A 24,684-nucleotide genomic window follows, 5' to 3' on the forward strand; every position below is an offset into this window, starting at 1 on the left:
ATCAAACTGAATAAAACCAACTGCCAATGGAAAAGCTGGATGCTACTCCTGGGTTTGACCACAGTTTTCGGCAGCCCTTACCTGAAGCCTTTCCCACCAGATCTGGCGGATGATCTCGCGTCGCTCCGGGACAAGTTTGTACTGGATGACTTCTTCCAGCTCTGACAGCATCTGGCAGGACACCATTGCCTGGAGGAGAAAGAGTCCGTCACATTCCATCTCCATCACTGCAGCACCAGAACAAATCCCGAGCAGAGGAGGCCCAAGCGTGCTGCGGACTCACCCCATAGGCACGGCTGTAGCTCTCTCCCGCCATGGCGGTCAGCTCAGCGTCTAACAGGTCTCGGGCTTTGTCGATGCACTGAAAGGGAACAAGAAAGAGAAGTTACTCAATGTGCTGTCAAAGGCTTTCATGGCCAGAATCCCAGTGGCGTAGTGGATTCAAGCCTTGTGACTTGAAGGTTGGGTTGCTGATCTGAAAGCTGCCAGGTTCGAATCCCATCTGGGGAGAGTGTGGATGAGCTCCCTCTATCAGCTCCAGCTCCATGCGGGGACATGAGAGAAGCCTCCCACAAGGATGGTAAAAACATGAAAAAACATCCGGGCATCCCCTGGGCAACATCCTTGCAGACGGCCAATTCTCTCACTCCAGAAGCAACTCTGGTTGCTCCTGACACGAAAAAAAAATGTCCAGGATCACTGGGTAGTTGTAAGTTTTCCGGGCTGTATGGCCATGTTCCAGAAGCATTGTTTCCTGATGTTTTGCCCATGTTTTGCTCTCCTTATTATCCGACATATTAGCTTATCCAACGTTCTGATGATCCGTTTACGTTGGATAAGCGAGACTCTACTGTATCTTAAATTACAGTTTTATATAAATATTCAAAAACATTTAACCTCCTGATGCCTCAAATAATGCAATTTTATTAATATCTATTTTTATTTTTGAATTTGACCTGTAGCTGCTGCATTTCCCACCCTTGTCTTATACTCGAGTCAATAAGTTTTCCCAGTTTTTGTGGTAAAATTAGGTGCCTTGGCTTATATTCAGGTCAGCTTATACTCGGGTATATACGGTAGCTTGTTACAACTATTGTACTTTCTCAATGTCCCTCACCCTTGTTGATTTTAATTTTTAAATGAAACCTATCTTCCTTGATCACCCTATATTTTATCCTTGAGCCTCACGTAGAGTCTGTACAGTTGTATCACTACATATTTTGCACTATGCTCAGACTCCAACAACTTGATATGTTATGTTTTATGATGTTTATGCTGTTATATTGTTTATATTGTTATATTGGTTTAAATTATGATTGCGTTTTAATGTATGCTGATGATGGGCTTGTCCCCATGTCAGCTGCCCCAAATCCCCTTGGGGGATATAAAAATAAAGTTATGATTATTATTTTATTATGACACAGCAAACAAGATAGACATGCTGGATTTCATATCACAAAATCACAAGTCGAACACTTTCCAAGTGTCTAGGACTGTGTGATGTATTTTCGGATGATGCGTGCAGATCCCAGCAGGGTGGCCTTTTGCAGTTGGCAGATCGTAATTTTTTTCAATGTCTATTGTTTCCAAATGCCGGCTGAGATCTTTTGGCACGGCACCCAGTGTGCCCATCACCACCAGGACCACCTGCACTGGTTTCTGCCAGAGTCTTTGAAGTTCAATCTTGAGGTCCTGATAGTGGCTGAATTTTTCCTCTTGTTTTTCGTCAATGTGACTGTCACCTGGGATGGCGACATCAATGATCCAAACCTTTTTCTTTTCCACAACTGTCATGTCTGGTGTGTTGTGTTCCAGAACTTTCTCAGTCTGGATTCGGAAGTCCCACAGTATCTTTGCGTACTCATTTTCCAATACTTTTGCAGGTTTATTATTGCATTATTATTATTATTATTATTATTATTATTATTATTATTATTATTATTATTATTATTATTATGACACAGCAAACAAGATAGACATGCTGGATTTCGTATCACAGAATCACAAGTCGAACACTTCCCAAGTGTCTAGGACTGTGTGATGTATTTTCGGATGATGCGTGCAGATCCCAGTAGGGTGGCTTTTTGCAGCTGGCAGATTGTGATTTTGTCAATGTCTATTGTTATTATTATTATTTGAAACACAACAAGATAAGCTCACAGCAGACCCTCTGCTGGCTGTTGTATTGGATCACACGTCGGACACTTCCCAAGTGTCTAGGACTGTGTGATGTATCAGCGAATAATGCGTGCAGATCCCAGTAAGGGCCCGGGCTGTGGCGCAGGCGGGAGACCAAGCCAGCTGCAATTAACTGCAATGAATCGCTCTGACCAGGAGGTCATGAGTTCGAGGCCCGCTCGGAGCCTATGTTTGTTTGTCTTTGTTCTATGTTAAAAGGCATTGAATGCTTGCCTATATGTGTAATGTGATCCGCCCTGAGTCCCCTTTGGGGTGAGAAGGGCGGAATATAAATGCGGTAAATAAATAAATAAATAAATAAATAAGGTGGCCTTCTGCAGCTGGCAGGTGGGGATTTTGCCAGTGCCCATTGTGTTTAAGTCCAGGCACTGCACCCAGTGTACCCATCACAACTGGGACCACCTTGAATGGCTTGTGCCAGAGTCTTTGTAATTCGATCTTTAAATCCTCATATCGTGCCAGCTTTTCCAGTTGTTTCTCCTCAATCCTGCTGTCACCTGGGATTGCTACATCGACAATCTATTATTATTATTATTATTATTATTATTATTATTATTATTATTATTATTATTATTATTATTATGGTAGGCATCCTCAGAGGTTGTGTGGTCTGTTGGAAACTAGGCAAGTGGGATTTACATATCTGTGGAATGTTCAAGGTGGGAGAAAGAACTTTTATCTGTTTGAGAAACATGAATCTGGAAAAAATCAAACCTGCAAATGTGGAGAAATGACTGTCTAATGTACCTGTTGAGCCAATGAGAAGAGGTCCTGATGCAGCGCCAGAACGGCCCGGTAGAAGGCTCCGTCGTGGGTGTCCCTTGGGATCATGCAGGTGTATTCCTCCATACTGTCCCACTGACCTGCAAGGATAGATACAGATCAAGCGAGGGATCCAGTGAATCAATCCCATCCTGATCTAGAATATCCTAATAAAGGGTTCAGACATGTCCTTATAAAAAAAAACCCCAAAACAATCCTAAAGGTAAAGGTTTCCCCTGACGTTAAGTCCAGTCGTGTCTGACTCTGGGGATTGGTGCTCATCTCCATTTCTAAGCCAAAAAGCCGGCGTTGTCCGTAGACACCTTCAAGGTCATGTGGCCATTGGCATGACTGCATGGAACGCCGTTACCTTCCCGCCAGAATGTTGGATAAGTAAGACTCTACTGTAGTTGTTCTACTCCAGAAACTTTTTTTTGTGGTTCTCATAGACTAGGGGTGAATTGGATGAGATTCAATGAGATATTCATTGAAAAACTAGAGCAAAATGTGCTGCAGGATGTCCCTCCCGCAATGAGAAAGTTTTGGCAGTTTAATAAACTTTTTCCATGTTCAATGTGTTGTCGAAGGCTTTCATGGCCGGGACCACAGGGTGGTTTTCCGGGCTGTATGGCCATGTTCCAGAAGAACTCTCTCCTGACATTTCGCCCACATCTATGGCAGGCATCCTCAGAGGTTTCCATGTTTTTTATGACAGAATTGATTAGGAAATGACATTTATATCCCAGGGACAAAAACTGTGTCCCATAGTGTTATTAAAATCTCCTTTTAATCTAGGAAGAGGAATGGCATGGCCCTTGAGCGTCCATGGATACAGGAAGCAAATGAGCACGTTGGTTGGGATTTACCTAAGCCCCAAGCCGCAGCTGCTGCCATCCTGGCCATTTTCGCCTGGGTTTCATCATTCACCAAGGTCCACTTCTCACAACACTGCTGATGAAGTTGTCCCCTAGAAACAACAGGAGCAGGGCATTGTATTTTCTAGTATTTTCTTGTTCCACATTCAGAGAAACATACGGGGGTTGAATGAAAAGTAATGCCTTCACCTTCGTTACTTGGGTTTGGATGGGAATATTTTAATAAATCAAATGCAGAAATAATCCTTAGAATGTGCTCTTTAGCTACCACTATCCACTTTTCCACATAATCGCCAGACAATTGGATACATTTCTGGAGTTTTCTGAAGCCGTCACGGAAGGTCGACACTCTGTTTCCGCAACTGGCATCTCACAGGACCCATCGTGCACAGATCTTCCAATAGCCAAGCAAAGCAATCATGTGACAACCCACACGTTCTTGTGAAATGCCGATGATGCTTGAAATTTCTCTCTGAGTGATTCGACGATCGTCCTGAATCAATCTGTCAAACTTTTGCTTGTGAAACTCGGTGGTTGCTGTCACAGGACGTCCAACTCTTTACTTGTCACACAAGTCAGATATTTCCACCTCAACATTTTTAAACTTACTTGCGCAACGACACACAGGACTCACACCAACACAATCACCATAACAGCTTGCATTCTCTGATGAATTTCCTTTGGGGTGACACCCTCTGCTGTTAAGAATTCAGTGACTACATGTTGCTTAAGTCGCATTGATCAACCGTCTGCGCAGGGTTCCATACTTCACACTTTAACAACACAACCGTTCAATGCTAAGGCTTCCCCATCTGCGCAGGGTTCCATACTTCACACTTTAACAACACAACCATTCAATGTTAAAGCTTCCCCATCTGCGCAGGGTTTCATACTTCGCACTTTGACAACACAACCGTTCAATGCTAAGGCTTCCCCATCTGCACAGGGTTCCATACTTCACACTTTAACAACACAACCATTCAATGTTAAAGCTTCCCCATCTGCACAGGGTTCCATACTTCACACTTTAACAACAGAACAGTTCAATGCTAAGGCTTCCCCGTCTGCACAGGGTTCCATACTTCACACTTTAACAACACACCCGTTCAATGCTAAGACTTCCCCGTCTGCACAGGGTTCCATACTTCGCACTTTAACAACACAACCGTTCAATGCTAAGGCTTCCCCATCTGAGCAGGGTTCCATACTTCGCACTTTAACAACACAACCGTTCAATGCTAAGGCTTCCCCATCTGAGCAGGGTTCCATACTTCGCACTTTAACAACACAACCGTTCAATGCTAAGGCTTCCCCATCTGAGCAGGGTTCCATACTTTGCACTTTATCAACACAACCGTTCAATGCCAAGGCTTCCCCGTCTGCGCAGGGTTCCATACTTTGCACTTTATCAACACAACCGTTCAATGCTAAGGCTTCCCCGTCTGCGCAGGGTTTCATACTTCGCACTTTAACAACACAACCGTTCAATGCTAAGACTTCCCCATCTGCGCAGGGTTTCATACTTCGCACTTTAACAACACAACTGTTCAATGCTAAGGCTTCTCCGTCTGCGCAGGGTTCTATACTTCACACTTTAACAACACAATCGTTCAATGCTAAGGCTTCCCGCCAAATGGAACTGTAGATGAGAGTCTACTGAATAAGCCAGGACCTGCCACAGACCAGGACTGCCATCTGTTGAGGAGTTACCAAGGTGGAGGCATTACTTTTCAGTCAACCCTCATAGATTTCCTGGTTTAACTCTGCTTTTTGGGCCACAATGAAACAATGCTACTTTGCTTACCATTCTCCCAGAGCCTCCAGGCAGCGCATGCGCCCCAACATCAGCTCCGAGTCGTCCTTGTTGGTGTCCATCTTTTTGTCATAGGCGACGAGGGCATCTTCCCACTCATGCAGCTTCTCGTACCAGGTGGCCTGGATTTCCTGGATGGAGGAAAAGGAGAAGGAGGCCAGTTTTAGTGGGGGAAAGATGGCAGGCAGAGCGGGAGAAAGAGCCAACGCTCACAAGGATATCTGTGATGTGTGTCTTTGTTTGATTAGGAAGTGACTTTAGAAGCCTTCATGTTTTAGGCTTTTCGTTACGATAAGGTGCATGACTGACACTCTGTTTGGTTTATCCACTGTGAGTGCTCAAAAACATGTATTTTTGATGGACAGGGAGACTTTTGATCCAAGTTTGATCCAGATCCACCCCCAAATCAAGGTGAATTTATCCCAAAGACCTCAAGTATTTTTTTATGGTCATGGGGGCTCTGTGTGTCAAGTTTGGTCTAATTCCATCTTTAGTGGAGATAGAGTGCTCACTGATTGCAGGTCAACTATAAATCCTACAACTCCATAATGTCCAGGCCATATTGATTGATGGGCTCTCTAATGGCTTTGGAAAAAGGAGCTTCACTGTCAAAATTATGTCTGTATGTCAAAAGTAGAGCATCGAATATGAATACAGAGTTAAATGGATATAGAAAAAAAAATCATACCCATCCATAAGGATGGTCAAGTCCTGCAACCAAAAAGAAACGCCCCTTCCTCTTGTTTATTTTATTTCGTGTCAAAAGCATTGTACAACAAATACATTTCTAATAATGGAAATAAAAAAAAGAAGAAGAAATCACAAGCAACTGAATAGTTTTGGACCAAAAGCGGGCAACAGCAACCGCATTGTCTGTAGCTTTAAACAACTCCTCCTCCGTGCATGAGGCAGGGCATTGTGGGCAAGCATACATATGCTGAGTTGTTTGTTCAGCTCCACAGTCACACAAGGTGGAGGATTCCTCCAGGTAGTGCCACCTTGCCAAGTTGTCTTTAGATCTTTGGTCGCTTTGGTCGCCTTGGTGGATGACCTCCGCAGGGAGCTGGACAGGGGGAGTGTGACCCTGCTGGTTCTCTTGGACATCTCAGCGGCTTTCGATACCATCGACCATGGTATCCTTCTGGGGAGGCTCGCCGGGATGGGGCTCGGTGGCACAGTTCTGCAGTGGCTCCGGTCCTTCCTGGAGGGTCGTTCCCAGATGGTGAAGCTGGGGGACACCTGCTCGGACCCCTGGCCATTGACCTGTGGGGTCCCGCAAGGGTCTATTTTATCCCCCATGCTATTTAACATCTACATGAAACCGTTGGGAGAGGTCATCCGGAGTTTTGGAGGGTGTTGCCATCTCTACGCAGATGACACGCAAATCCACTACTCATTTCCATCTAACTCCAAGGAAGCCCCTCGGATTCTGAACCAGTGCCTGGCCGCTGTGGCGGACTGGATGAGGAGGAGCATGCTGAGGATCAATCCTGACAAGACAGAGGCCCTCCTGGTCAGTCGCCCATCTGATCGGGGTATTGGGTGGCAACCTGTGCTGGACGGGGTTGCACTCCCCCTGAAATCACAGGTCCGCAGTTTGGGAGTCCTCCTGGATTCAGCGTTGACGCTTGAGGCTCAGGTGTCGGCGGTGGCCGGGAGGGCTTTCGCACAACTCAAACTTGTGCGCCAACTGCGACCATACCTCGTGAAGTCTGACTTGACCACGGTGGTGCATGCCTTAGTTACCTCTAGACTGGACTACTGTAATGCGCTCTACGTGGGGCTTCCCTTGAAGACGGCCCGGAAATTACAATTGGTCCAGCGCTCGGCAGCCAGATTAATAACAGGGGCGAGCTACAGGGAACGATCTACTCCCCTGTTTAAAGAGCTCCACTGGCTGCCGTTCACTTTCCGGTCCCAATTCAAGGTGCAGACCATCATCTATAAAGCCCTAAACGGTTTGGGACCCACCTACCTTCGTGACCGTATCTCCTACCATAAACCTGCTCGTTCCCTTCGTTCATCCGGGGAGGCCTTCCTTTCGCCACTGCCTCTGTCCCAGGCCCGTCTTGTGGGAACGAGGGAGAGGGCTTTTTCTGCTGTGGCCCCCCGACTGTGGAATTCATTGCCCACTGAGATTAGGCAAGCCCCCACCTTGTTAGCCTTTAAGAAAGATCTAAAAACATGGCTTTTCCAATGTGCCTTTGGGGAGTAAATGTAATATATTGCTCTGGCCATTCCCCTTGGTTTTTATCCTTTAGACTGCTCCACCATTTTATTTCCCTGTTTCCCCCTATTCCTATGTCTCTCTCTCCCGAGTTTTTAATTAAGTGTTCATGTGGCCCGCCCTGTTTTTTACTGTTTTCTCTGATTTGTGCTGTAATGTATATGATTATTTTTGCACTGTTATATTGTGTTATGATATGTTGTTTTATTTTGTTATATTGTATGGTGTCTGGGCATGGCCCCATGTAAGCCGCCCCGAGTCCCCGTTGGGGAGATGGTGGCGGGGTATAAATAAAGTTTTATTATTATTATTATTATTATTATAGATCTGCCCATTCCACTTCTGAGTCTGTTCAGGGACTTCCAAGTTGCCCATTCTTGGTTTGCCCCTGGAGGAAGACCCTCTTGGGGGGTCATCCAGTTAGAATTGCCAGGTTAAGCTGCCCAGAGGGACACCCTTGCTGTTGCTGGGGGGACATCAAGAGGAGTGGTGGTTCTCATGAAGCCCTTCCTTGATTTGAGTCTGGTGGGAGGAGGGTGATAGCCATGCAGTGGGTGGCTTTCACAATGTTCGACCTTTTTTCTCTCACAGTTAGCAGCAACTTCCCGTCGCATGTCAGGAGGGGCAATGCCAGCTAACTTGTAGAGTTTATCAACAGGTGTAGGTTTAAGGCATCCTGTGATGATTCTGCATGTTTCGTTCAGTGCTATGTCCACCTGCTTTGCATGGGCAGACTTGTGCCAAACAGGACAGGCATACTCTGCAGTTGAGAAAGACAAGGCCAGGGCTGATGTCCTTCCTCTTGTAATAATAATAATAATAATAATAATAATAATAATAATAATAATACAAAGTATGGATTGTCGATGTTACAATCCCAGGTGACAGCAGGATTGAGGAGAAACAACTGGAAAAGATGACATAATATGAGGATTTAAAGATCGAATTACAAAGACTGGCACAAGCCAGTCAAGGTGGTCCCAGTGGTGATCGGCACAAAATTACCATCTGCCAGCTCCAGAACGCCACCTTACTGGGATCTGCACGCATTATTCACCGATACATCACACAGTCCTAGACACTTGCAAGTGTCCGACGCATGATCCAAGACAACAGCTAGCAGAGTGTCTGCTGTGGACTCATTTTGTTGTGTTTCAAATAATAATAATAATAATAATAATAATAATAATAATAATAATAATAATAACAACAACAACAACCACCATGTGGCCCAAATGATCCATTGGAACTTATGCCTCAAGTTCCACCTCCCAGCAGTAAAGAACTGGTGGGATCACAAACCTGCAAAAGTATTGGAAAATGAACATGCAAAGATACTGTGGGATTTCCGAATCCATACTGACAAAAGTTCTGGAACGCAACACACCAGACATCACAGTTGTGGAAAAGAAAAAGGTTTGGATCATTGATGTTGCCATCCCAGGTGACAGTCGCATTGACGAAAAACAACAGGAAAAACTCAGCCGCTATCAGGACCTCAAGGTTGAACTTCAAAGACTCTGGCAGAAACCAGTGCAGGTGGTCCCGGTGGTGATGGGCACACTGAGTGCCATGCCAAAAGATCTCAGCCGGTATTTGGAAACTATAGACATTGACAAAATCACGATCTACCAACTGCAAAAGGCCACCCTACTGGGATCTGTGCGCATCATCCGAAAATACATCACACAGTCCTAGACACTTGGGAAGTGTTCGACTTGTGATTTTGTGATACAAAATCCAGCATATCTATCTTGTTTGTTGTGTCATAATAAAATAATAATAATACATCACACAGTCCTAGACACTTGGGAATTGTCCGATGTGTGATCCAATACAACAGCCAGCAGAGTGTCTGCTGTGGACTCATCTTGTTGTGTTTCAAATAATAATAATAACAATAATAATAATAATAATAATAAGTTATTTATTTATTCATTTATTTATTTACAGTATTTATATTCCGCCCTTCTCACCATGAAGGGGACTCAGGGCGGATCACATTATGTACATATAGGGCAAACACTCAATGCCCATAAACACATCAAACTGAGACAGAGACAACAGACAGACAGACGCAGAGGCAATTTAACCTTCTCCTGAGGGATGTTCGATTCTGGCCACAGGGGGGAGCAGCTGCTTCATCATCCACTCTGATGGCACTTCCTCACTTCCTCATTCCAACGTTGAAAATTAGTTAAACTTGCCTCCCCACTTTTTATAAGTGGTACCTTATTTCTTACTTGATAGATGCAACTATCTTTCGGGTTGCTAGGTCAGCAACGAGCAGGGGCTATATTTTATTTTTAATTGACGGGTGCTCACCCTGCAACTGGCTGGCCTCGAACTCATGACCTCATGGTCAGAGTGATTTATTGCAGCAGCTGTTTACCAGCCTGTGCCACAGCCCGGCCCCTAGACCGTCCTCTCTCCCCAAAGGGACTCGGGGCGGTTAACATACATATAAATGGCAAACATTCAATGCCACAATTTCTTCATTAATATCAAAAGTATAAAATGCATATAGTCATATGGCTCCTTTAATGGAAGAGAAATGAGTTGGGAAAAGACAACAGTTGTGTGGCTGAAGAACCGAAGGAATAAAATGGTCTGTTTCCCCAATGTTCCCCGTTGCTTCTTTAAGGCTTTTCATTCTCAAGGGATTTTGGGTTTTGAAGAAAGAAGAAAGCTACCCCTTTGGCATCCTTCTGGGATATTTTTTGGTCATTCTTTTGCTTCCCTGGCCATGGGCTCCCAGCCAATGTTCTTTTCGACTCAGCCCTTGGCAGTCCTTCCTGCGGATGCAGTGCCAAGCGGCGGATTCTTTGCTGCCCCACCGGCGGGACAGAGCGGCACATGCCACATTAGAGTGCCCTTCCACGTGAGACCCCAGGAACCTCTCCGGATCCCTCCCAGCCTCCAGTTCCCAACTGCAGCCCTATGGAGCCTGCGGAACGCGTTCCAGCATCTCAGAAACACACATTCGAAGGAGGAGGACAAGGAGAGGGGAAGATAGAGGACTCACCAGTTCCCCAAAGTGTTTCATGGCATATTCCAGCACTCCCGACGCAGCCTCCGGTTGCTGGAGTTTATTGTTAATGCTGGGAAGAGAAAAGCAGAAAGGACATATAACGATAGTTCAAGCAATTGGCATGGAGGCATCTTTCTAAGCACCAGGGGAGAAACCAAGCAGTGCAAATTGCACTTCTCAGGCAATTTGTTTCACTTCAAGATATTATTTTATTATTTATTTCTTTACCATATTTATATCCCGCCGTTCTCACCCCGGAGGGGACTCAACAACAGGCAGCAATTTAATAACAACAACAACAACAACAACAACAACAACAACAACAGGGACTCGGAGCGGCTCATATGGGGACCAGGCCCAATCAATACATTTAACATCATAGAGTCATCAATTATACGGCAACATCATAATAAAAACAATTTAAACAGATAATCAGTTTCCTCCAAAAACAACTGAAGTTGCAAAGATCTTATTATCTTCTGTCCTTCAGTACAAAATGTTGACAAGATTTGATGCGCTCGCTAATGGCTTTGGGAAAAAAAACTTCATTGTCAGAATTATGTCTGTATGTCAAAAGTAGAGCATCGAATATGAATACAGAGTTAAATGGATATAGAAAAAAATCATACCCATCCATAAGGATGGTCAAGTCCTGCAACCAAAAAGAAACACCCCCTTCCTCTTGTAATAATAATAATAATAATAATAATAATAATAATAATAATAATAATAATAATACAAAGTATGGATTGTTGATGTTACAATCCCAGGTGACAGCAGGATTGAGGAGAAACAACTGGAAAAGATGACACGATAGGAGGATTTAAAGATCGAATTACAAAGACTCTGGCACAAGCCAGTCAAGGTGGTCCCAGTGGTGATTGGCACAAAATTACCATCTGCCAGCTGTAGAAAGCCACCTTACTGGGATCTGCACGCATTATTCACCGATACATCACACAGTCCTAGACACTTGCAAGTGTCCAACGCGTGATCCAAGACAATAGCCAGCAGAGTGTCTGCTGTGGACTCATCTTGTTGTGTTTCAAATAATAATAATAATAATAATAATAATAATAAGTTATTTCTAGACCGCCCTCTCTCCCCAAAGGGACTCAGGGTGGTTCACGTCAATGTCAACAAAGCAAAAACAACAACAACAACAACAACAACAACAACAACAACAATGAAACTTTATTTATACCCTGCCACCATCTCCCCAACGGGGACTCGGGGCGGCTTACATGGGGCCATGCCCAAAACAATACATTATAAACAGCATATAAAAGAACAACACATCACAACACAGTGAGCAATACAATAAATAATAATATCCATTACAATACAAATCAAGGAAACAATGAAAAACAAGGGCGGACCACATGAACATTAAGTTAAAACTCGGGGTGAGAAAGACATAAGAATAAAAAACCACAGCGAACAGGGTCATAAGGAAGTGGGGTAGTCTGGAGGATAGATATTAGAGGTATTATTATTATTATTATTATTATTATTATTATTATTATTATTACGTAGCCAGAAGTAACTATGAAACTCTGTAAAATGAAAAGCACACAGGGATAGAAAGCAAAATGCTTTGCTTGGTGCCCGGGAGGAATTTCCATCACTGTGGTTAAAATCAGGCCGACTCAGAGGTGTCATATTGAGAAAGGCCTTGTCCAAGAGCCTAGAATGGGTTCTGCATTGGTTTGTCCCCCCTTGGAATTGAACTCCTGGTCAGTTTTAGTTGCAAGGGGAACCGAAAGAAATACATACTGTAATTTTCAAAAAGCAAAACAAATGATTGTCAAATGATTTTGGGCTTTGAGGGAGATTTTGCAAAGAGCGACTTAGACCAGACTCGCATGTCTATTTCATGCCTTCGTTCTCATTTCCTTCAAGCTGCTTTCCCTTAAGCTAGAACTTCCTCCCCTCAGCCTATTATTCCTCCTCCTCAAGATCCACGTATGCAAGTGCTCTCTGGCCAGCATACAGACATTTCTGGGTGGAAATCCTATCTTATTTTACACAGAGACTTTAAAGGCACAGCTTTGTGGCCTGCAATCCCCCCTTAGAAGTGCAAGTCCAAAAAGACAGCTGGAAAAGGCAGATAATTTTGTGCCTGAACTAAAGCAGATTTGTCTCCGCTTTTATATACCGACTATAGAAACCATCACTGATAGATGATGTAAGCAAAGAACGAAGCGTGCTTTGTATTTCAATGTTCAAATTTTCAGGGGGGACTGTCTTCTGCAGCTGGTAAATTGGCTTTAATTAAAAAATACCCACAATGAAATAGATGGCACAAGGAAAATGCACAAGCGGAGAAGTCGGTGTCTGTTACAGTTTCTATTGACACCTGCCATGAGACAGTGCATGACGTTCTGTCGGACTTCTATTTTGGCCAGGCTTCGAGAACAGGGCAAGACACCTCATTGTCCCATCTACGGTCTAAAAGAAGAACCAGCGATTTCTGCCAAACCTGGTGCACCTTCCTGACCTGAAGGACGGCTCCCAACTCATGCTGGTTTTTATTTGCAGCTGAAGAAAGAAAGCCCCAAGGACTTAGAAAGGGGAGGCCTCAATGCCCATTTTCCACTTGGACTTTATAGAGTTGGCTGGGATTCTGCGGTGTTTGCTTCGGTACTACATTGGACTGCACCATTCTCATTCATCACAAGAGAAATCAGAGCATTCAAAGGCATTCCAAAACAGAAGGAGTACTACACAAGGGAGGAGAAGCTGTTTCCGATTTTTGATTCCACATTTGCAGATTTATCTCCTCTCGCAACAATACAGCAGATGCCATGAAAGTGGAGAGACCAGAAGTCCTGGATTTACCTTCACCATGAAGATGACTTCCCCCTCAAGTACAGGCCCCATTTATGGAGAGGATAAAACTTAAAGACCAGAGATATACCAAGTTGGACACTTTGGAGGCTCAGCTTTATCTCATCTACTTTGACTATCTATAGCAAAGTAGATGAGAAAAACCTTTTTTGTCCAGGGACCACATTGACCAGGGACCACTTTGATTATTTATTTATTTATTTATTTATTTATTTAATTTATATACCGCTCTTCTCCCCCAGGGGAACCCAGAGCGGTCTTACATAATGGCAAGATTAATGCCACATATAATACAAAATATAGTAAAACAAACGATCGTAAAAACACACTTAAAAACCAATATCATACCCCATTTAAAACAGTAAAACACTGTGTGACCGTTACAACAGGGCCAGTAGCATTGGGCCAAAAGTCAGAGCCAGTCTGTATTCAATTTCACATTAATCCAATAAATGCATCAGATTATATCAACCGTATCTTAGGATGGGCCAAAAGCTTGGTCCCACATCCAGGTCTTCAGCTGCTTCCTAAAAGACATGAGTGAGGGGGCTCCCCTAATCTCCCTTGGCAAGGAGTTCCACAGCCGCGGAGCCACCACCGAAAAAGCCCTGTCTCTCGTCCCAGCCAAATGCACCTGTGACGGCGGCGGGACCGAGAGCAGGGCCGCACTGGACGATCTTAATCTGCGGGGCGGCTCATAGGGGGAGATACGTTCGGAGAGGTAAGTTGGACCAGAGCCGTTTAGGGTTTTGTAGGCCAAAGCCAGCACTTTAAATTGTGCCCGGAAGCTAACAGGCAGCCAGTGGAGCTGCTTCAACAGAGGCGTTGTATGCTCCCTGTACGGCGCTCCAGTTAATAACCTGGCTGCGGAACGTTGGACTAGTTCCAGCTTCCGAACAGTCTTTGAAGGCAACCCCACGTAGAGCGCATTGCAATAGTCCAAACGAGATGTAACCAGAGCGTGGACCACCGTGGCCATGTCAGGCTTCCCAAGGTACGGGCGCAGTTGGCGCACAAGTTTGAGTTGTGCAAAGGCCCCCCTGGCCACCGCCGAAACCTGGGGTTCCAGGCTCAGCAATGAGTCCAGGATGACACCCAAACTGCGAACCTGCGCCTTCAGGGGGAGTGTGACCCCATCCAGCACAGGCTGTAACCCTATACCCTGTTCGGCCTTACGACTGACCAGGAGGACCTCTGTCTTGTCTGGATTCAACTTCAATTTGCTCACCCTCATCCAGTCCGACACAGCAGCCAGGCACCGGACTAGGGGCCACTTGATCAGGAACCACATTTGACCATGGACCACTTTGACCATGGACCACTTGACCAGGGACCATTTTGACCAGGGACCATTTTGACCAGGGGTCACTTTGACCAGGGGTCACTTTGACCAGGGACCATATGATCAGGGACAACGTTGACCAGGGGCCACTTTGACCAAGGGACATTTGATCAGGAACCACATTTGATCATGGATCAGTTTGACCATGGACCAGTTTGACCATGGACCAGTTTGACCAGGGATCACTTTGACCAGGAACCGCATTGACCATGGACAACTTGACCAGGGACCATTTTGACCAGGGACCATTTTGACCAGGGACCACTTTGACCAGGGACCACTCTCCAACATTAGTATCAAAAGAGTTACGAATCGGATTTTGGCCAACTTTAGATTCTGTTTGGTTATTTGGGGTGCTGATTTAGAAAATTGCATTGGATAGACCACATCAGCTCTAGTTTCTGATACAGACCATATGCCATCCAGTAGTCACCATCTGTTCGCCCACAGAAAACCAGATTTAATAAGCCTCAGCACTGGTTTTGAAAGACCAGTCACTCTCATTGCAACGGTGTAGTAACGGTGAGGCCACGGATCATATGTTACTTCTTACAGACCACTGATGGCCCACAGATCACAGGTTGGGAACCACAGATCTATAGTTCCCCAGAGTCTTAAATAAAGAGTCATTTCCTATTAACGTATGGGAACCTTATGAATCTCATAAGATTTTCTTAGGCAAGGAATACTGAAGAGATGGTTCTATCTTCTGTTCTATCTTCTGAAATATTACTGACAGCACATGGCATTTATTGGCAGTCTCTCATCCAAGTACTAACCAGGGCTGGTCCTATTTTGCTTCCAAGGTTAGACAGGACCTGGTGCCCTTACCTTCCCCAAAACACTAAAGCGCTGTGGATGAACTCCAACGGGTATTTAGGAAAATTGAAGCACAGCTATAAGACAATTCCAGCTGTCTGTTTCTGTTGGGAAGACGCATGATCTTTCCCCGCAGGCAACTTCTGCACTGACTTGTTAACACCAATGTTAGCTGACAAAACCATGCGACCCTTGATGTTCCCCTGCTAAGGAGAGAAGATGGATTTGAGAGATAAATGGCAGTGGTTCAAGCACTGAGAACACACTCCTTGAGCGAGATCTACTCATGGCATAGTCGTCAAAATGATAAATGGCCCTTGCTTCCCCCTGGCAGGCAGGAGCATCACTCCCCGCATGTCAGACACATAATTATTTCCCAGACTTATCTCTTCTGTCAACACCAAGTAACCAATTGTCCTCTTCTTTAGCTGCTGTTTAGCATCTTTCCCTGCCGCTTGTCAATGAGAGAACGGGTTGAAATGCTTCCCAATTCAAAGCAACACCAAAGCATGCGGACAGTTTCAACAGAAAGGAGGAAACCATGAAAATGAACATAATCTGGCTACCAGTACTAAAAAAAACTCTAAAATCAGGACAGTAAATAAAGAACAACACTGAAAACAGAGAAATTCCAAGCATGAAACTATCAAGGCCAATTAACACCTCCCAACAAAGGATTCCTCCAGGCAGGAAGCAGCCAGGCTTTGAATCTGCGAGGCCATTAAATGATAATCAAGGTGATCAATTGCAACATTCACACTTGCCTCCAACAGACAAAAGTTATTTTTACCAACCTTGACTTTTCACAGATATATAAACCCCACTTGCCTAGTTTCCAACAGACATCATACCTCTGAGGATGCTTGCCATAGATGTGGGCGAAATGTCAAGAGAGAATCCTTCTGGAATATGCCCATACAGCCTGGAAAACTCACAGCAACCCAATAAACAACTACAGTAGAGTCTCACATATCCAACATTCGCTTATCCAACTTTCTGGATTATCCAACACAGTCTGCGGTTTAGTCGTCAATGTTTTTGTAGTCAATGTTTTCAATACATTATGATGTTTTGGTACTAAATTCGTAAACACAGTAGTCTCACTTATCCAACATAAATGGGCCAGCAGAACGTTGGATAAGTGAATATCTTGGATAATAAGGAGAGATTAAGGAAAAGCCTATTAAACATCAAATTAGGTTATGATTTTACAAATTAAGCACCAAAGCATCATTTTTAAAAAAAAGGACAGAAAAAACAGTTCAATACATTGTAATGCTATGTAGTAATTATGGTATTTACAAATTTAGCACCAAAATATCATGATATATTGAAAACATTGACTACAAAAATGCGTTGGATAATCCAGAACATTGGATAAGCGAGTGTTGGATAAGTGAGACTCTACTGTACAGTAATTACTACGTAGCATTACTACGTATTGAACTACTTTTTATGTCAAATTTGTTGTTAAACATGAGGTTTTGGTGCTTAATTTCTAAAATCATAACCTAATTTGATGTTTAATTGGCTTTTCCTTAATCCATCCTTATTATCCAACATATTCGCTTATCCAACGTTCTGCCGGCCCGTTTATGTTGGATAAGTGAGGCTCTACTGTACTTAAGGAAGGTCTGATGCTTGTCCCTTCAATTTTAAGGATGTCCTGCTTATTAGGAATGACCTGTTGTCAAGTTATGAAATCAGTGTTTTTACCAGAGTGGAATGCATGTTTTTGCAAAGAAGAGAGTTGGAACGGATAATTTCTGAGGCAGGAATGGCAATAAGGCAGGTAGGAATGGGAAGACGTTTGATCCTTTCCTAGAAGCTAGTGACTAAGTGTTTTGTCAACCAGCTTCCAAGCAGCACCTTCAAAAACAAAGCATTTTATGAGTGTTCCCGTTCCACTCCCCAATTTCTGAAAGATTCACCCCCTTCCCTGTCTCTCCTCATTTGTCAGGTATTTTAAAGGCACCAACTTTGGATATTTTCAAACATTCTTAAAGAACTGAAGGAGTGTTTTCCAGTTATCTTGGCCAAATGATGGGGAAGCGCGGGAGGGGGAAAAACAACCAGGCGCCCGCAAATCACCCTCAAGGGGATCATAAGGGACAACTACCCAATGGCTTTACAATCCAAGTGCTATTACTGAAATTCACAATTTTTGTTGGGAAGAAGCAGGTGGATGTTTTCCTCCGGTGCTTGGCTGGCTCTACCAAAATGGTCCTCTCTGAAAATATATTCAGTGTTTGAAGAAGAAAAGCAGGAGACAGAAGTTCTTTGACCCCACCACCACAAATGTGGAAGGCCTCTCATTAACACATAATATACAGCTGCAAGGCCAAGCCGTCTTTTAAACACTGTTTGGAGTTTCAACTCTCACTTCCCAAACCCCAAACCACTTTGTTTTCTTAAGAAGTGCCTTTTCTGCCACTCAAAGCGGAGTAAAAGATTAGCTGCCTGGCTACTTCATCATCTTCCCATCATCAACGTAAACTTTGTCTTGGTTTTCATTAAGTGCTAAAATCCTCTTATAAACTCATAAAACAGAGTACTGTTTTTGTGGTACATGTTTTGTTTTTTTTTAGAAAATAGGACCTAAACTGTATTGCATAGAAAGGGAAAGACGCTGCCAATGAGCCTGATCCAATGGGAAAAACACAACTCCTCTCCAGACTATTTCTTTTTACATAACATTTTCAACTATACTGACACCACCGGCTGTGCAGACTAAGGGATAAGGGCTGGTGGAACATATCCCAGGAAAATACAAGTTCAGAACAGAGTTATTATCAAATATTCCCATTCAAATGGCATGCTGGTATTAACCCGATGGTTCAAAGCAATGAGATAACTATCAGAACTAGAGTGAGCCAGATTTCCCTTCAAACAGAGTTCTTTGAGGAACCACATGTCAGTAGCATGGTTCAAAAGTAGGCCCAAGTCTTGAGGACAATAGAAAAAGAGCTCAAGTTGGAGGAAAAAGCAAGAACTGAGCCACACAAGGTCTCCTCCATTAGTAGATTTCATATAGTCATGTTGATCTGGATCATCTGATAATAATAATAATAATAATAATAATAATACTTTATTTATATACCGCCCTATCTCCCAAAAGGGACTCAGGGCGGTTTCCAACAATAGTACAACAACATATAGCACATAACAGTATAAAAAACACATTATTACACAAAATAAAACCTTTACACTAAAAATAACAAGCAATAATAATACAACAGCTTTGACGAACAGGAATGACTGAAACACCTTAAAGAAACACCTTAGTTTAGGATGGATTTTGTAACTCTATCCCTTATCCAGAAATCCAAATTGCTCCTAAATCAGGTCTGGGCAAACTTTGGCCCTCCCAGATGTTTTGGACTGCAACTCCACACAATTCCTAACAGCCTACCGATTAAAAAAAGTTTGCCCAGGCCTGATCTAGATCTATATACAGTCCACATGGGTAGCTGGAATGATGACACCTTTGCTTTCTCATGGTTCCATGTACCCAAAATTATTCAAAATGTAATATATGGCTATGAAATATACCTAATGCTCATGTTTAAACTTGGGTCACGCCTTCATTATGCACATAGAGACATCCCCAAGATGCGAACCCAATCCAAAACATGTCCAAGCATTCAATTCGTGCATCCTTTATTCCCCAATATAAAGACGTTTTACTTAGCCTGCAAATAATCACCATAGCTACTATTAAAGGACGTTCACATGTGTATTGGTGCATCTATTTAAACAAATAACTTGTATCGGAATAAAGGATAATGATGATGATGATGCTCCACACCCTGCCTTCCCTTCCCTCCACCCCAACCTTGGGGGGGATGTTGAACCACACACACATATATATGTGTATCGACATATTGGTATATATGCCATGTAAGGACAGGTTGCTTACCTGTAACCATGTTTCTTCGAGTGTACTCTGTGAATTCACACTAATGGAGAAACTGCGCATGCACAGGTTCCAACGGAAACTCTTCCAAGCTGAAGTTCAAATTTTTGGCGGTAACCACGACCCCCTTCCCAAGGGGCATATAAGGCAGCCCCGGGCGTCCGCCCTCCAGTTCCTGCGCTGCCAAGGCAACGAGAAAGGGAGAGGTTTGCCAGAGGGGAAGGAAGGGCGGGTTTGTGTGAATTCACAGAGTACACTCGAAGAAACATGGTTACAGGTAAGCAACCTGTCCTTTTTCTTCGTGTACTCTGTGAATGCACACTGATGGAGACTGACACGCTGAGGTCCTGGATGGTGGGACAAAGGCAAACTCGACAGCAAGTCAATGTCCAAACACATATTTATTAGGACACACTGAGATAACAGTCCCAAAGGACCAGTGCAATGTCAACAGTCCGAAAGGACCAATGCAATGTCAATATGAACACAACATACCGAGAGAAGACGTCAGGAAAAAAGGCACTGAATAAACGTTTTACAACAAGAAAAAAGGTGTCAATAGTGCATGTGTACACTCTTCCGGGGGAAGAGGGATAACGTTAGGCAAGGTAGAATGAGACTATACAGTGTAAGCGCCCGGAGCGGACATCGAGGTAAGGTAAATGCTACAGAGCAGCATTACACAAAAACAGTCATGGAAAAAAAACCCCGGAGACATAAACGTGGGGAAAAACTAGCCCCAAACTTATGAAGGAGAGGTATAGAGGGTCACCTGGCAGGTAAGGGTATGAGAGCCGAAGAGGCAAGGGGAACCCTTAAATGTCAGGATAAGCAAGATGACAGTACCGATCTTGCAAAGGCCGAGTCCTTCAAGGCTTTGTGGTCGATCCTGTAGTGGGAAACAAACGTAAGGGGGTTCGACCAGATTGCCGCTTTGCAAATAGAGTCAAGCGGGATACCTCTGAGGAAAGCGGTCGATGTCGAGAGACCTCTTGTTGATCTAGGACGGATGGATGGAGGAGGAGGGCGCTTAACCAGTTCATAGGCCAACTCGATGGCCTGAGCAATCCAATGGGACAACCTTTGGGAGGAAATAGGATTACCCAGTTTATCCGGGGCATAAGCGACAAAGAGTCTCTGAGTCTTACGGATGTCTCTGGTGCGGTCTCTGTAAAAGAGGAGCGCCCTGCGAACGTCAAGGAGGTGAAGTCTCCGCTCAAGAGGAAAGGAAGGGTTAGAGAAAAAGGCCGGTAGGACAATGTCCTGGTTGAGGTGAAAAGCTGATACCACCTTCGGAAGAAAAGTAATATCCGGACGAAGGACAGCGCGGTCGTGATGAAAACGTAGATATGGTTCATCAACTCTGAGGGCAGCAAATTCAGACGGCCTTCGTGCCAAAGTTATTGCTACTAGGAAGGCTAGCTTCCAGGAAAGTAGGCGGAGGTCGGTTGAGGCAAGCGGTTCGAAAGGAGAAGACGTGAGTTGAGAGAGCACGAGCTTGAGGTTCCAGCCTGGCGTAGGCGGAAGTGATGGCGGGCAAATGTTATTATATCCTCGAAGAAAGGTTTTAACCAGGTGGTCAGAGAACAGAGATGGCTAACCGTGGCGTTGAAAAGACCAGGAAAGAGCAGCCAGGTAGGCCCTTATAGAGGCGATAGAGAGCTTCCTTTCGACAAGGGTCATGAGGAAGTCGAGGACCACCGGTACCGAGGTTGGAAAGGTATTGATGCCCCGGGATCGAAGGAAGGCATGAAAGCGAGAAAGTTTGTAAGTGTAAGCTTTGGTTGTAGCCGGCTTATGAGCTGCCCAAAGGACATCTTGGAGGTTTTGCGGGAGGGAAGTTAGGCGAGAATCCTCCACGCAGTGAGATGAAGAGAGGGAAGGTCCGGGTGAAGAATCTGACCGTTTTCCCTGGAGAGAAGATGTGGCAAGGACGGCAGAGGGCGAAAGGTTCCTCTGGAGAGGTGAAGGAGGGCCGGGTACCAAGGCTGACGGGGCCAGGCCGGAGCTATGAGGATCGCCGTGACAGAGATCGAGAGGAGCCTTTCGAGGACCTTCAGTATCAGAGGAATAGGAGGAAAGAGATAGAGCGGTTCCGCTGACCAATCTAGAAGGAAGGCGTCTCCGAGGCAGACGGGAAAGGAGTCCGGAGGGAGTCTCGCCCCGTAACGGGACAGCTGAGCGTTCTGGGGAGAGGCGAAGAGATCCAGAGTAGGCTGTCCCCACTCGAGGAATAGGCTGTGGAGAACCTTGGGATCGAGTTTCCAATCGTGGGAGGAGGTTGTCATCCTGCTGAGGGCACCCGCCAAGTCGTTTTGGGCACCCGGAAGGTGAACCACGGAGATCTGGACGTCGTGGGCTATGCACCAAAGCCAAACGTGGGAGGAGAGGTGCATCAGTTTCCTCGAACCCGTACCGCCCTGTTTGTTGATGTAGAAGACTGCTACTAAATTGTCCGATTGGATGAGGATGGACTTGTGGCAGATTAGGCGGGAGAAGGCTTTTAGGGCTTTGAAGATGGCAAGAAGTTCTAGAAAGTTTATGTGGTTGGTTCTTTCGGAGGGGGACCAAAGGTCCTGCACTGTCAGACCATTCATGTGGGCTCCCCAGGCGTAGTTAGAGGAGTCCGTGGTTATGGTTATTGAGGGGTACGTCGGGTGGAATGGAAGTCCCCTGCACACATTTTGGTGGGACATCCACCAGGATAGGGATTGGCGAACGTTCGACGGTATCGATAGGAACTTCGAGTTGTGGTGGTAGAGCAGCTTGAAAGTGTCTATAAACCACCTTTGTAGGACCCGAAGACGCAGTCTGGCGAAGGGGGTCGTGAGGACCGTGGAGGCCATGTGACCCAGAAGAACTTGAATGGATCGGGCTCGGACCCTCCGGGCGGATCGACATAGGATGATTTGGTGACGGAGGGCTAGGAATCTGTCGAGCGGCAACGACACGGTCTGCGTAACGGAGTCGAAGAGAGCGCCGATAAAGCGAATCTTCCTTGATGGGGTGAGATGCGACTTCTCGGCATTGAGTTGGAGACCGAGAGAGTTCAATAGGTGCAGAGTGAAGTCGACGTGGCGTTCGAGAAGAACAGGGTCGGGCCCGACCAGAAGCCAGTCGTCTAGATAAGGAAAGACCGTGATGCCTTGCAGTCTTAGGTGAGCCGCCACGACAGCAACAACCTTGGTGAAAACCCTCGGTGCCGTGACCAGGCCGAAGGGTAAAACGGTGAATTGATAAGTTTGATTGAGAACCTTGAAGCATAGGAATCGTCTGTGAGCCTCCCTTATTGTTACGTGGAAGTAAGCGTCTCGTAAGTCTATGGAGGCAAAGTAGTCTCCCCGCTGCAGCATTGAGAGAATAGAGGCAATAGAGACCATTCTGAATTTGGATGGGCGAATGAAAACGTTGAGAGCCCTTAAGTCCAGAATGGGGCGCAGTCCGCCCCCCCTCTTCGGGACCGTGAAGTATCTGGAAAAGAAGCTGTGAGGGTCCCGTGCGGATGGAGAAGGCCGAATAGCCCCTTTGGCAAGGAGGGCGTCAATTTCGGCTAGGATTTCTGGAGAGGGAGTTGAAAGAAGGATGTGACCTGTAGGTGGAAGTTCTTTGAACTCTAAGGCATAGCCTTCTTGGACAATGCGAAGAACCCAAGCATCTGAAGTGATAGATTCCCATTGGGTATAGAAAGGAGCTAAGCGGTCGGCGAAGGCACAGAGGTGTGGAGGCGGAATGGGCTTTACAGCGGTAGCGGAAGAGAAGCTTTGGCAAGAAAGGATGGTGTCAGGTATGCCGGTGAGCCTGAGGAGGAGCAGGGGTGGTTCGGCCCCGTTGCTTCTGTAGATGAGCCCCACGACGAGGTTGGTGGTGGCTTTGATTGTTCGAGCCCGAGGGACGTTTGAAAGATTGGTGCCGGAAGGATTGCGGCGGAAAACGCCGAAAACGATGAAGGAACCAGCGGGTACGTTGCGCCTGTGGTTGGTCGCCACATTTTGACGCAAGAACTTTAAAGTCATGATTTGATTTGAGTTTGTCGTCGGTACCCGAGTTAAACAGTCCCAACGCATCGAAGGGAAGATCCTTGATGACCTGCCTGGAAGATGAGGACAGACCGGACGACCTCAGCCAGGTATGGCGACGGATGGCAATTGCATGGGCAATCATCTTGCCCGCCGTGTCTCCAGTATGCTTCGCCATCTGGATTTGGTGGTGGGCCAGCGAATCAGCCTTCTGCTGGAGGGTGGTAAGGACGGAACGATCCTCATCCGACAGTTTTGCAAAGAAGGGTTGGGCTTTTTCCCAGATAATTTGCTGGTAGGCACCCATGCAGGCTCCATAGTTCGCCATACGACAAAGTAAGAGGGCCCCGGAGTAAAGCTTTCGACCCACGGCATCGAAGCGCTTCCCTTCTCTATCGGCCGGAGTATTCAATTGGCGGCCGGAAGATTGAGAGGCCTTGACGACCAAGGAATTAGGGTCGGGATGGTGCTTTAGCCACTCCAGGGAATCGTCGTCGGTACGGTACCAAGTCTCGATCCTCTTCGAGGTCGGGGGTATAGAAGATGGGGTTTTCCAGGAGGCCTGAATGACATCCAGGAGGTACGGCAAGAAGGGCATTCAACCTACGAAAGCTTAAGCCACAACCTTCTTCCTCTTGGTTAGTTTCAAAGATGCTACAAAATCCCTTAGCATATCTCCTTGTGGTGCCATCTTTACAAAGTTTTGGAGAGACTTATCCTGCACAGAATTATGGAAAAAATTACACCCATTTAAGATTCCACCGCAAGCTGGTTTCAGGAAAGGGAAAAGTTGCACATCACAAGTGTTGAACCTGACTCAGCACATAGAAGATG

The 24,684-nt window shown here is 45.3% G+C and overlaps 1 protein-coding gene across 9 annotated transcripts in view; it reads right to left on the bottom strand.

Moving 5' to 3' along the window:
• Positions 1-24,684, bottom strand: part of mtor (mechanistic target of rapamycin kinase) — a 169,517-nt gene that overhangs the window by 62,012 nt on the left and 82,821 nt on the right. For all 9 annotated transcript variants that reach the window (XM_062965865.1, XM_062965864.1, XM_062965862.1 and 6 more), the window contains 6 exons: positions 10,902-10,977; positions 5,641-5,780; positions 3,828-3,928; positions 2,947-3,062; positions 284-361; positions 82-189 (listed from right to left, as the gene is read on the bottom strand). In XM_062965865.1, coding sequence (XP_062821935.1) covers positions 82-189; positions 284-361; positions 2,947-3,062; positions 3,828-3,928; positions 5,641-5,780; positions 10,902-10,977 — 619 coding nt within the window. The remainder of the gene's footprint in view (positions 1-81; positions 190-283; positions 362-2,946; positions 3,063-3,827; positions 3,929-5,640; positions 5,781-10,901; positions 10,978-24,684) is intronic.

Source organism: Anolis carolinensis, unplaced genomic scaffold (assembly GCF_035594765.1).
Source record: "Anolis carolinensis isolate JA03-04 unplaced genomic scaffold, rAnoCar3.1.pri scaffold_15, whole genome shotgun sequence".
NCBI classification, from domain to species: domain Eukaryota; kingdom Metazoa; phylum Chordata; class Lepidosauria; order Squamata; family Dactyloidae; genus Anolis; species Anolis carolinensis.